The sequence below is a fragment of the Xiphophorus maculatus genome, chromosome 1, assembly GCF_002775205.1.
Source record: "Xiphophorus maculatus strain JP 163 A chromosome 1, X_maculatus-5.0-male, whole genome shotgun sequence".
In the NCBI taxonomy this organism is placed as follows: domain Eukaryota; kingdom Metazoa; phylum Chordata; class Actinopteri; order Cyprinodontiformes; family Poeciliidae; genus Xiphophorus; species Xiphophorus maculatus.
The window spans coordinates 25,334,235-25,347,760 of NC_036443.1; the positions used below are offsets into that span (position 1 = coordinate 25,334,235).

At 39.4% G+C, this 13,526-nt stretch overlaps 1 protein-coding gene across 1 annotated transcript; it reads right to left on the reverse strand.

Moving 5' to 3' along the window:
* Positions 1-1,993: 1,993 nt before the first annotated feature.
* Positions 1,994-12,062, reverse strand: LOC102217589 (XK-related protein 7-like). The gene is made up of 3 exons (XM_023344409.1): positions 11,522-12,062; positions 7,154-7,353; positions 1,994-6,146 (listed from the first exon to the last, which is right to left on the reverse strand). The coding sequence occupies exons 1-3, from the start codon at positions 12,052-12,054 to the stop codon at positions 5,185-5,187; spliced, it is 1,695 nt and encodes a 564-aa protein (XP_023200177.1). The 5' UTR covers positions 12,055-12,062; the 3' UTR covers positions 1,994-5,184.
* Positions 12,063-13,526: the final 1,464 nt, after the last annotated feature.

Consider the following 13,526-nt stretch of genomic DNA (forward strand, 5'->3'; position numbering starts at 1 on the left):
TAGTTTTTTTTTCTAGTGTATTAAGATACTTGCACTAGAAACTGGAACAAAAATACTTGGTAAGACTTTGTGTTTTTGCAGTTGTTTTGCCTTGTAGCAAATGCGAATAGTTCTTTAAAATCAGGTGTTCAACAAGGGAACACAAGAAAATATATAAGACACTGGCCCTTTAAGAGCGACAAAAACTATTTCACTTTCTGGCATAATAAAACATATGACATAAATGTAACTACGCTGTAATTAATGGCACATTTCTGTCGTGATTAATTAAACATATGCAATAAAATAAACCACCTCCAATTGTTGCACATCCTCCGGCTCTTCTGACAGCTTGAGTTTTATGAGAACTATGAATTTTATGAGGAAAATCAATTATTTTTCGTATAGCTGAACAATTTGTTCTCTACAATTTCACCCATGAATTTCCAGTTGGACTAGGATCCAGACTCCTTTCCCTGTGTATTAATGAGCTGATCTGCATTTGTTTCGCTCTGAGGACAGATGCCTTTTAACCCTGGAAAACAGCTTCATAATCACCAAACCCAAAGTGTCCCCCTGTGCATTCCTGCAGAACTAAAGATGAGCATCTGCTCCGCTCGTTTAAATTACACGCAGCCGCATGTTATCAGTGACGGCTGCAATGTGCCTGTTTCCTTCCAGCAACATCTTCTTGGTCACGATTAGAGATTTATTTTTGGATCTTACTTTTCATTTAGTCCATATTAACTCTTAATGCACTAGAACCTTGTTTTCTACTGTGTAGGCATAAATTATATTCTAATTTCACAGAGTGGAATGTGATTTAAAGGAGCAGTATTATGTTAACTTCAGTTGCTATAAAAATTCTATTTATTAAATATGACTTAAAATAAATTTGACTGTAATTTAAAGCCTTGAAATTGAGCATCTGTTTCTTTAAGAAAATCCTGCTCTCAGGAAGTCATCACGTTGCTCTTCTATTAACCCTTTCACAACATTTCTAACAGCGTTGAACTGAGAAGCAGCCCCTATACTGAGCCCAGCTGATATACAGTTCCATCAGGTGTTTGCTAATTGCTGCTGGCTAGTCTGAAGGAGCTGCGTGGGAGAATGGTAGATTAAAGCATTTCTTAAGCATTCATGAAAGAATCAAGGTATGCTTTTGAGGAGTGAATAACCTTATAATACTTTGGTGTCCAAACTTAGCCAAAACTAGCACATTTAAATTACTGGTGGGCCACAAAATTCATTGACTTAAAAATTTGTAAAACAGTTTTTTAAATGAAATATGTACATAATTAAAAATCCAAACTTTGGACTGTTGCCTTAAATTTGTAAACACAGAATTTCCAATTTTTGGGGTCATCAATTGTTTTCAATCTATTTTTAAAAAGATTCTTGAGTTGTGGTCTGGGGCCAAACTGAATTATTTCCAGGGCCACAAATGGCCTGTGAGCCACACTTTGGACACGCCTGTTACAACATGATGTACAGCCCAAAAAGGTAAATTTTACTTAATACTGCCCCTTTAACAATCAGGAGGTTTTTGAAACGACTCATTTTCCAGATACCAAAAAAGTTAACTTATTCTCAAAAAATGTTTGTTTTCTTTTAAGAGCTTGCCTGTTTTTAGAAGCAGTTGAAACACAAATGGAAGCACAAAAATGCGTAAATTGTGAATTTTGAATAATAGATCCTCTTAGTGAGGGGAATTTTCATCCATTCAGCCAATTATAAAAGCTTATTAATGTCTGCAAACATTCTTCAATCTCCACATTATTCACATTATTATTAAACTTGTGCAGGTATTTGTTTACGAAAAACAAAAACATCCTTTTATTGTGTACTTGAAGGTACTTTTACTTATAATTACCCCATTTAATTCTTTTAAGGTAATTTGATTAAATAATTTAATTAAGTTTAAACCGACTTAACATCCTACCAGAGTTGTGATACGTTTATGGTTTAAATCAGCCAGGAAAAGTGAAACTCAGGTAAACACATTGCTCTTTATTTTAGCAACAATACCACAATGAAATTATCATCACCTTCTTATTGATCAATTTTTGTTTTTATTTTATTTATCAGAACAGCAACAGTCTGACACGACCAGCTTAAGGCTTTTTGATTCCAGCTCTGTCTCTGAGGTACAGCCTTGCCCAGGTCCTGCCACAACAAGCACTTTTTATGGTTCACTTTATGGTTCTCACATGATGGACTCAAACCTTTAGCACCGTAACTACAGCCTGAGCGGCTTCCAGGAAGCCGCAGCAGGGAATGCAAATAAAAATAAAATTAATTTTAAAAAGAGTCTCTGTGGGAGGTGGATTTTGTTCAGAGTCATTTGGGAAAACAAACCGAGATCATACAAGAGAACCGAAGCATCTCAGTGACACAGTTTCAGATTAATTACCCATAATCCCCCTGTTCAGTCCCACCATCTTCACTCGTGTGTGAAGCTCACAAACAAATACACACCCCGAAAACACAAAATTCAGAAATGTCCATTTTCTATCTGCACTAAAGGAAAACAACCCAGGTAAGAGTTTGGGTCAGAACCTGTTGGGTGTAATTTAAGAAACAAACGTTTTCTTTAGCTTTGGGTTTAAAAAGCTCGTACTGAGATCAGATGGTGGACTGGAAAAGATCCAGTTCAGTTCAGTTCAATCTGAGGAAACTAAAACACACAAAGAGATTTAGAGGATCTGAAACACATTATGAACCGTCCAACCATCCACCTGTTCATCCATCCATCCAACATCCATCTGTTCGTTCATCCAATCATCCATCTGTTCATCTGTCTAAGAATCCACCCATCCATCTATCTAATTATTCATCCATCTATCCAACCATCCATCCATTCAACCATCCACCCATCTATTATTCATCCAACCATTCATCTGTTCATCCATCTAACAATCCATTCATCTGTCCGTTAATCCACCCATTAATTTATCAATTAATCTGTCTAATCATCCATCCATTAATCCATCCATCCATACATCAATATCTCCTCCATCCATCCATTCAACTATCAAGAACATCCATTTGTCCATCTGTCTCATCATCCATCCTTCCATCCGACTACCAATATATCATCCATCTCTGGTTGTTGCAGGCTCCATTTTTTTTCTGACTGTTTAGTATTCATATTTTTAAAATGGGATTATAATTACTGAGAATTCTGGAAATTTGTTCTTTAATATTAAAAAATGTCAAGAAATCTGCTGCAAAGCATTCAAAGTAAGACTAAATCTTGTGTCTTTACCATCACTACTACCATAGCTTTGATGTTTGGATTTCAGGATTGGGAACTGTTAGTTTTTTTCTACATTTTTTAAGATAGTTCCTTTAAGAAAGTATCAGTACAGTAACAATAACAAACACCAGTGTCCCTAAAACTTCCTCTTCATTATACAATAATTTACATGTTAAATATATCTGTCATGTAGCTTTTGCTGCTTAAGATGGGCTTTTATTTGGACATGTAAAGTCCATCACATTTATGCCCCGTAAAAATGATAAAAATCACAAGATATTTGTTTTTCAGTGCATTTTCATTCTTAAAAGAGAAATGAACGATATAACAGCCCGCTTGTAAACAAATTTTCTTTCAATTTTAACTAAAAAAAATAAAAATAAACTAGAACCACAGGAATGTTGAAAATCCTACTAACAGCATGAAAATGCGTAAAAAGCCTTGAAATAAATATTCACACTGTCCACAGTTTTTACATTCAGCCCAAATTGTTGCTTTTACACGCCACTCTTCTCTTGCAACGTGACTAAAAGCTACTGAAAAATGACAATAACCAAGAAAACTACCTGCGCTGTGGATCTTGTGGGTTGTTTGCAGGCTTAAATTTTGATCAGCCTCACGTACTCACTCAGCGGTGTTGTAGCTGCCATAAATAATCCTGCGTGTTTCAAGGCTTGTCTCTGCAGAGGTTGGTGCTTCCCTCACGGCGGAGGAACTAACATTTCTCTGCCTGCCTGTGCTTTTCCCTCACCTCTTTGTGCCACATCATGACCTGAGAACTGATACAGAAACCAAAGTATGCACCTTCAGTACTCGACTAGGGCTGGGCGATATGGCTTTAAAAATGAAATCTCCGATCTTTTCATATCAAATCAGACTTCCGATTAGTTTTTTCTCGCTAAAGAAATTACAAGTGATAGAAAATATTTTTTAATCATCCCTTAAGATTACCACGGAGTATTAGGGTATGAGAATTTTTGTTTAATTACGAGAATATAGTCAAAGTTAGCTACATAAAAATACAATTTTTACAGAAAAAACATCTGAAAATAAGTCGTTTTAATTGGGAAAAAACAACTAGGCCAAACAAAATTTATTGAGGTGAAACTTAAAAAGCTTGTCGGGTGTTTATATTTCAAAACAAAACCGCATAAAGTTAATTTTGCATCACATCGGACTGTGTTCGGGTCATTTCTCTTTCCTGTTATGCTATGCCGCCATCTTTGTTTCTGGATCAATGGCTACGGCTAAGGATGACCAGCAGCGCCTCTGCTGGATGGAGGTCAAACTACAACGCTAAAAGAAGGTTTAACTTTATTAGCAATCTGAAACAATTAATCGACAATTAGTTATAAGTCGTGTAACTGTTTGCATCTCTATTTCAAAGTCCTGCTGCTGATAATAATTTGATGCTGATGTGTTTATAAGGTTAAGTATTTCTATTAAGTATTATCTGTTAAAACCTATTCCAAAGTATAACTTCGCAAGATGCTCAGCATTCCTCATTTTAATTTTTCTGTTGTTTTGTTGTGTTTGAAAAACATGAATTTATCCTCGTAATTAAAAAATAAATTTGTGGGCTGGTCTTAATTCTACATAGAAGACCTGATTCCAAAATCCAAATAAAACAAGAAACAAAATGCTTGGGCACGCTGACGCCACCAAGGAGTGCATATTTAATTCCACAATTTATCAATTTTGAAATTAAATATTAAAAAATTTATAAAAATTTATTTATCGCCCAGCCCTATACACAACATAATTTCTTTTAAACCCTTCTTTTTTCTAGCAGAACATAAAGACGCATTCCTCCACCTCTCTCTTCTTCAGCACAGAGAGCAATCGGAGGTCGCGGAGCTGAAACAGACTGTGCATTGACAGCAGTTCCTCCTGCCATCTTCACTTTAAGGCGGGATGTCCAGCTGAGTCACAGCAACTCCGGCACATCACACGGTGGTTTCGTACTCCATCACTTCTTTGGCTGTGCTCAGGCAGCGGTATTGAATCCTCGGCGTCACTGGGGCTGCGCTCTCCAGCACCAGGATGGTTTTACGCAGCCGTCGGTCGATGTAATGAGCGTCCCATGCCGGGTATAACTTTCTCGGTAGGTCTATTCGGATGACGGGGCCCTCTGTCCTGGGTTTGAGGTGAGGCACAGGGGGCTTGGCGCCCCGCAGAGGGCGCACCTTAAACACGTCTCCGTCCACCCCAGGCTCCCTGTCCAAGCCTTTAGTTCTCTGGAGGGTCCTCGGCGGGCTGCCGATTAGATCCGGTGGGAGGCTGGAGGTCGGTGACGCCAGCACCTCCACGGGAACCTCCTTCTCCGCTATGTAGCCCCACCCGGACATGGAGCCGTCAGGGTGCAGCAGGCAGTAATACACAAACATGAAAAAGGTGCCAAGCGCGTAGCTGCTGGCCACAATGCACACCATGACGACGGCGTAGAAGTCCGGGCCGCCGTGACGCTCGGCCGCACCGCGGTACATGAACCAGGCGGCGGTGAGCGCCACGTTCTCCACGAACACCGTCAGGCTGTAGATGAGCAACCTGCAGCGCGTGCGGCCCTCTCTGACGCTGAACCAGCAGAAAATATACACGATGCCCACCATCATGTTATAGATAATCTCCTCCCACTTGGACATGCAGAAGTCCGTCTCGCCTTGGATGATCCAGAAGGTCATGATGCACCAGTGCGCCATGATGAAAATGCCAAAGTAAAGCTGGAACACGGAGGCGAAGAGGGCGAAGGCCAGCGCCCGGGCACCGATGGTGAACAGGTGCCACAGGATCTGGACCATCACGGCCTTGTAGGTCATGGGGAGCTTGTCATCTCTCGAGTCCCTCAGGACTTTCTGGTAGGACGAGATCATCCAGGCAAGGGACAGTAGCGAGGCGGAGGCAGAAATCCCTGCAGAGACGAGACAAGAACAGGGTAGTAATAGGGACAACTAGATAGAAATAAAGAGGAGCAATTTACTGCCAAGAAAAAATCTGGAATTTTTTCCATTAATCTCAGAAATGTTCTAAAAAACACTTTTGGAAATTTCTGAGATCCAAAAGTGTAAAAATGTTTTACTTTTGGGAAAAAACATTCTTGGAAAGTTTTTTTCTTGAAAATTTTAATCAAAAATGTCAGATTTAAAAAAAAAAACAAATTCTGATTCTCACTACTCTGATAAAATTTTCTAGAAAAATAATTACACATTTCTGAGTTGAAAAGTCAAACTCAGAAAAAATTCTCACAATACTTTGTCCAGAAACTTTCTGAGATTATTCAGAAACAGAAATTGCTTGAAAAAAATCAGAAATTTTAAGATTAATTTTAATAATTTTCTACTAAATATGTGGAAATTTCTGAGTTGAAAACTTTAAAATTTTTTAGAGAAATCTTAGAAAGTTTTGGATGAATTTCTGAAATTTGCTAGAAAAACAAGGAAATTTCTTAGTTTGAAAAGTCTAAAATTTTCAAGAGAAAACTCAGAAATTTTGAGAATAATCTCAGACAATAATAATAAAAAACAAGGAATTTCTGAACTCCAAAAGTGGAAAATTTACTAGAAAAAAACTCTGAACTGAACTCTGAAAACTTTGAGCTTAATCTCAGAGATTTTCTAATGTGGTGTGATTGAAGCAGCAGTTATGCTAAATGAATGTAATATTTATGGAATAGTGGATGAAAGACATTCTAAGGTTGATGTTTCTTTACATATGTTGTTGTATTGTCTTTGGGTTTGCCAAGGGGGTCAGAGGTTAAAGCTCTTTTGGCGAGAAGGTTTGAGAACTCCTGGTCTAATTAACACATAAAATCCCAGTGAAACCAGGAAGTCTGGGGTCTGTTATCGTCTTCGTCTTCACATCTGTCAAACTGTGAATGGTAATGGTGTTTGTGGTGTTCGGTCAACGAGGCCCACTCACCCTGAAGAGGTAGAACCTGACTGGTGTGGATCATGATGCTGAGCTGCAGCACCAGCTGAGGAGCGCTCTTCAGGAAGGACTCGAGCAGACGCAGCATGCTGATGTCCGCGCTCTCAAACATCATCCGCCAGTAGTAGTGGCGCCGCTCGGGGTCGCCATGCCAACGGCTCTGCACCCCCAAGTACAAGGCGTGGACGTACCTGAGCGTCAGAGGAAGATTCACATACCATCATGGTGAGAGTTACAGGTTAAAAAGGTTTACAAGTCAAACATTTTTTAACTTAATCTCCAAATTTTTTAGTTTTTTCAAATAAATTTGCATTAATCTCAGAAATCACAGAAATTTTCTAGAAAAACACTTGAGACTTTCTGATCTGCAAAAGTCCAAATTTTGCGACAAAACACAGACATAGTCAGATAAATCTCAGAAATTTTCTAAGAGAGATCTTCTAGAAAACCTCCCAGAAATTTCTGAGTTTTAAATTTGAATATTTGCTAGAAAAAACTAAGAAATATGGTAATTAATCTCAGAAATTTTCTAGAAAAAAAACATGGAAATTTCTGAGCTCCAAAATAAAAAAAATACTCAGAAATGTTCAGATTTATCTCAGAAATGTTCAGATTTATCTCAGAAATGTTCAAGGAAAACAAATTTCTGAGTTTGAAAATCAAAAATTTGCTAGATAAAACTCAGAATGTTTTTAGATTAATCTGAGAAATGTTCTAAAAACACAAAATAAAAAAAATTTTTAGTTTAAAAAGCTGAAAATTTGCTGCAAAAAAACCAAAAGATTTTGAGAGTAATCTCTGAAATTTATGAAGAAAACAAGCAAACTTATTTTGTGGTTGAAAAGTCAGAAATTTGCTAGAGAAAATACAGAAATTTTTAGATCAATCTCAGAAATTAGAAAAATGGCCCCGGGGTCTCACTTTGAACACCCCTTTGAAATCTCAGTCTCTCTAAAGTTATATTTTCTGTGCTGAGATCAGAAAGAGGAATATTGAGCTTGTGTTTAATCTCTTCCCTTTAAAAAAAGGACCAAGGCTGCAGAAAGAGGAAAAACTGTCACAAAAACAGAACAAAACAAATCCAAATTAATGCTGTTTTTATGCAAAATTACTGAATTCAAATGACAAACTTCACCTTAACTGGACATGTTTGGAAAAACGCTGATAAATTTCAGCGCACTGAAGCAGTAAATGTCTGTAATTGCCTTGGGAAACAGAGTCAGAAGAGACTAGCGAACCACCAGAGACGGTGTGCAGTGACACATTTTGTCGTATTAAAGTCACAACCTTCAGTGGGTTTTATTTGCTTTTCATGTGATCGAAGAACAACACAAAGGAGTAGAAGCAGTGAGGAAAAAAGGATACACGTTTAACATTTTTACAAATAAAAGCAGATTATTTTATGAATGCATTTCTTTTCAGTTGGAATTAGCTTCTGCTCGTCTGCTAATGCTATTGAAGCAGAGCTAATCTTTAGCTTAGCTTTAATGATTTTGCTGACTTTCAAGACATCTTGCTCACTTAGTTTCCTCTAAATAATTTTTCTTATATAAATTCTAAACCTCTAATTTCCCTGGTTGTTTTGTAAACTTTTTTTTTTGCCTTATTGCAACTTGTGCGTGATCTTTTCATCACAGTCTGAACAACCCAGGTCGGATTTTTTCCAGTGTGACCCAGGCTACTTAGATATGTGGTCTGAACGTGTCTGAACGGCCAGTTCAAATTCATCCGACCAGAACGTCATTGATACTCGACAAACGTCATTATTCTGCGCCCTGATACGCGCAAGCGGGAAGAAAAATAAACTTGGCGGGTGATAATGAGGATTAAGTTGTTAATTTGCTGGCTCCGGATGGAAAACAACTTTAAAATCACAAGCTATGCTCCACCGTTAGCATCCATGTTTACTTCCGCAAACACTGAGCACTTCTTCTTCTTCTTCTTCTTCTTCTTCTTTTCTTTTATGGCGGCTAGCAAAACACTAAGCACGCTCTCTGTGACTCTACTGCGCATGAGGGACTCTTCTAGGTCGTTTGCAGAAGTCGAATGTCTTTGGAAATGTGAACGACTGCACCAATAAATAAATAAATAAAATATCAGAATTGTGTTAACGTAGCCTTAGGTAAACACGTCTAAGACTTTTTAAGGCCTGTAAGACATAAAATTGTTGTAACCCCTTTTTGTCTCAGTTTCTTCAAGACAAAGCGATCCTTGAAATGTACACACAACGAGAGAACGGTGCATATGTGGAGTAATGAGGGTCAAAGACTCACAGATGGTTTCACTGCACTCTATCCATGACACAACCCTCCCATATCACATCTCATGTGAGCTGACATTCAGTTCAGGTTGCAGGCCTCAATTGATCCCAGTTCACCTGACTAAATGTGTATCAGTGACAGATCATTCGCGAGTTAACAGCTCGAGGTAAAACACACAGCGCTAATCCTCTTCAACATTCAGACAGGACACACACACACACACACACACACACACACACACAACAGCTTTAATGGCATTACCGGTAATTCTGTGCTGCCACAACGTTTTAATGTGCTCCTGGACACACTCACTCAGTCTCAGTCTCCGGGCGGATGTATGGGATCAATACTGCTGTCTCAAGAGGAAGGAAGCGAGAAGGCACAGAAGCACACACACTGTGTTGTTCTACAGGTAAATCAAGCCATATGAGTCCAAGTTCTCCCTCTCTAACATGACCAAATGCCAAGTATTTATATATATGTGTCTCATAATGGGAGTGTTGCCTCACACCCGTCATACAACTGAATGTTTCTTTGAACTGGCAGTAGTTCAAGCCTGTCAAAACCTATCAGAGGACTTTAAGCCTGAGCCCCGACTCACCATCACTGACCGAGTTGTTGACCCACAGACCTACTACTGTCCATCTGGGGAGTTTATGGCTGCATGTGTCATAAATAGGTTCAGATCTAAATATTTTAGAGCAAAGTATACTAACGTGCGACTTATAAGTCAAAAAAAGGTTGCAAAAATGATATTATTAAAGTGAAAACGATTAATCGATTTAATCATAATCAATAGATTCATTTAGTAATTGATTAATCATTAAAGCTAGTGTACAGACTCAAAAAACAGCATTTTCTGAAAGAACAACACACTCAGCGCAATAATTACGTCAAAACTGAACAGAAAATATAAACATTTTTAAAGTTGATAATTTACCAAAATAAAGTGAGGCTGGACTGAAAACCCTTTTTTCTGTAAAAACGTTGCAGAACTCCTAAAGTGGCATAGTTTTAGCTTCACCTGGTTCAAATTATGTTAGTAATTGTCCTATTTAACACCTTGTGCTTAATTAATTATTTATTGAATAATAATTAAAAAAAAAACAGGTTAGTCCTACACTGCCCTGATGTTAGTCAAGCAGAAATAGTTGGTCTTTTTACACGTTGATGTTAAAAATATTTACCTGCAGATGAATCCTTTGCAACAAATGATTAAGTGTACAGTAAAGAAATGCTATGAAATGCTAAGAATTGTATTGCCTACATTGTAGGCAATACAATTGCTTAACAACAAATGATTTGTCTATTTGAATTCCTTATATATGTTTAATATTATAAAAAAGAAACGTGACTAATTAAATAAAAAATTCTACAGTATATGGCCCATTCTTGGGTCTGATTACTTGATTAATTTTCAGAACAATCAATAGAATACTTGTGAATGTGTTTATGACTTTCCAAGAGGTGGCGACCCAAGGCAAAATGGAGTGGGTGGAGTTTAATCCCCTTGTAAACCAGGGAAAAATGTCAAACAACACAAAGCACAATCATCCTCTTTTGGCACCAAAATGATCAGGTTTAAATAAAAAAGTGGGGAAAGATATTGGACTTTGCAGACAAGCAGAAAGACCTGAGCTTTTCACATGTTGATGTTAGAAGTATTTAGATGAATCCTTTGCTTCAAATGATCAACCGTACATTTAATGAATGCCATGTTGTTGCATTTTAGGCTATAATTTTTTCATTATTATTATTATTATTATTATTTAAAAATCCAAATTGAATTGTGTATTTGCATTTTTTAGTAATTAAATGAAAAATGTGCAGAATATATCCATATTTTATGTCTGATTACTCGATTAATCGTCGGAATAATCAATGGAATAGTCCATGTGAATGTGTTTCTAATTTTCCAAGGAGGCCAGGGGCTGAGGAGGAGAGGGTGGAGTTTAATCCCCATGTAAACCTGGGAGAAATGTCAAAAGACACAAACCACATTGGCACCACAATGATCAGGTGGGAAGAGATGTTGGACTTAAACACAAAAACCAGAGACAGGGTGTTCCGATCCGAACCTCTCGGATCTCCGACTCACCTCCAGACCTGCGCCAGCTGCAAAATGTGAATGAGGGCTTGAAAGACCCACATGAAGGCTCTGCAGCAGCCCCGGACTCGGCCCCCGCCGGTCGGCCCCGGCAGCACCGCGGCGGCCCGGCCAGCGCCCCACTCGCCGCTGTCCTTGGTGCTGAAGTCGCCTCCCTCTGCGCCCGCCGCCGCCGCCACCACGGCCGCCGCCGCCGTGCCGCTCTCCACGGACTCCGTGAAATCATAGGCGAACCACCGAAAGCTCAACACCTGCACGACCACGGACGGGACGATCACAAAGACCAGAGTCAAGGCGAAGCACCAGTACTCCCTCCGCAGGTAGTAGTCGGCAGCCAGCCACAGGTCTGAGGCCCCGTCCGAGAAAAACACCAGCAGGACGCAGAGGGTCCAGCAGAAGTCCTGCAGGCTGTACCGGTGCTCGCTCACGCAGCGCTCCGGCGGTGCCGGTTCGGACCGGGCGGGACACTCGGGTGGGATTTCGTTTCGCGGAGAGGCAGGAGCACCATCAGATTTCGCGGCCATGTTTGTTGAGGGGAAGAGATGGGAAAATGATGGAAGCGAGGGGGAGGGGGCGAGCAGCCAGTAGGGCCGCGTGTGAGGGGAGGAGGAGCGGGTAAGGAGGGCGGGGAGCCACCGCCGCTGATCAATCACCGGGTTTAATGCAGATTAATTCAATTTAAAGGCACAAAAAGCTGCTGGTCTGGTGTAACGGTATCAGACTGGATTTCACTGCATCAGTGAAGGTTCTGTTCAACATGGGGTCTGAGTCCATCTACTACACGGAAATTCAGCGAAATCTGTACACTATAAAAACGATTCTTGGAGGATATTAAATTTTAGATACTAAATTGTTACTGATATGGCTTTTGGACTTTTAGTTTCAGTTATTTTTTTACTTTTTATCACTTCTTTGTTTCTATTTTAGGATGTTTTCACACTCGATAGTCCGGTAGGCTGTTTGACTTGGGACCAAAATTGCAAAATTTTCAGCTGGTGCATTCACTTTCACACTGCACCGTATCAAACATCCAAACTAATTGATCAACTGTTCCCCTCCTTGCCTGCAGTGGCGCTGCACCAACAACGACTGAAGGAAAGGCCATAACCTCAGAAGAAGACCAGCATAACTTCCTTCCTCATAAAATGTAAACAGTAGCGGCAAATTTTAGCAGTTGAATGATTTCTGTTTTATAAAGACCACAGCCCGTTTCTCCCTGTAATAGTAGACTCTCATGTTCACTTTGGTTGTATTCACCCAGAATCCCTTGCGTTGCAGTCCACTTCCTGCTTTTGGAGCGGTCTCTGGTTCGTTTTGCTTTTACTTCTGCATTTAAACAGCACCAGATTTTACGTCAACCATACCGAGACCCAGGTTTTTAGGAGTTTGATTTTTTTGGTCCACATCACAGTTTGATTACTCATCCACACTCCCCCAAACGAACCAGACTTTATAGAGAAGCAAACTAGAGTTGGATTAAAGCGGATTAAACAGCTGATGTGAATGTAGAAGGTGAGCCTGAGTGCAACTTTCCGATTAACAAAAATGTAAAACAAATAGTTTCAACAAACTTTAGATGTAGGACTTTGCCTTTGTTTTCTTTGGCAAAAGAAAGCAAGCCATTTCTCCTGATCATATTTACCCAGAATCCCCTGTGCTATTGTTCGGATTTGCTCTAAAGTTTTCCAGGTGGTAAAATAATTTGTTTTTCCTGCACGTCATATTTTCAAGGTTTGATAGATTTTTTTGTCTGTAAGCTTACAGGACTGTATTTTGACTTTTCCTTCCCCCATTCCTACCATTTGCAGCTTTACCTTAAAGCAACGTTTCATAAAGTCCCAAATTAATTTGACTCAATATGGTGACATGCTCTAAACATCTGATCACATCCGCTCTAGAGCCTTCAAGCTCATCCCCCAGTCAGTTTTCGATTCTGCTTTTTACTTCACATCCTGCCTGCTGTTGAGGCCAAAAGTCTGGGTTCCTCTTTGCTGCT

What these genes read in the sequence shown, in the direction of transcription:
- LOC102217589 (XM_023344409.1), bottom strand. Translation starts at nt 12,054, where the DNA reads ATGGCCGCGAAATCTGATGGTGCTCCTGCCTCTCCGCGAAACGAAATC. An exon ending in CAGCTGGCGCAGGTCTGGAG is followed by an intron (nt 7,354 to 11,521) that starts GTGAGTCGGAGA and finishes TCTGACGCTCAG; the next exon opens with GTACGTCCACGCCTTGTACT. An exon ending in TCAGGTTCTACCTCTTCAGG is followed by an intron (nt 6,147 to 7,153) that starts GTGAGTGGGCCT and finishes TCGTCTCTGCAG; the next exon opens with GGATTTCTGCCTCCGCCTCG.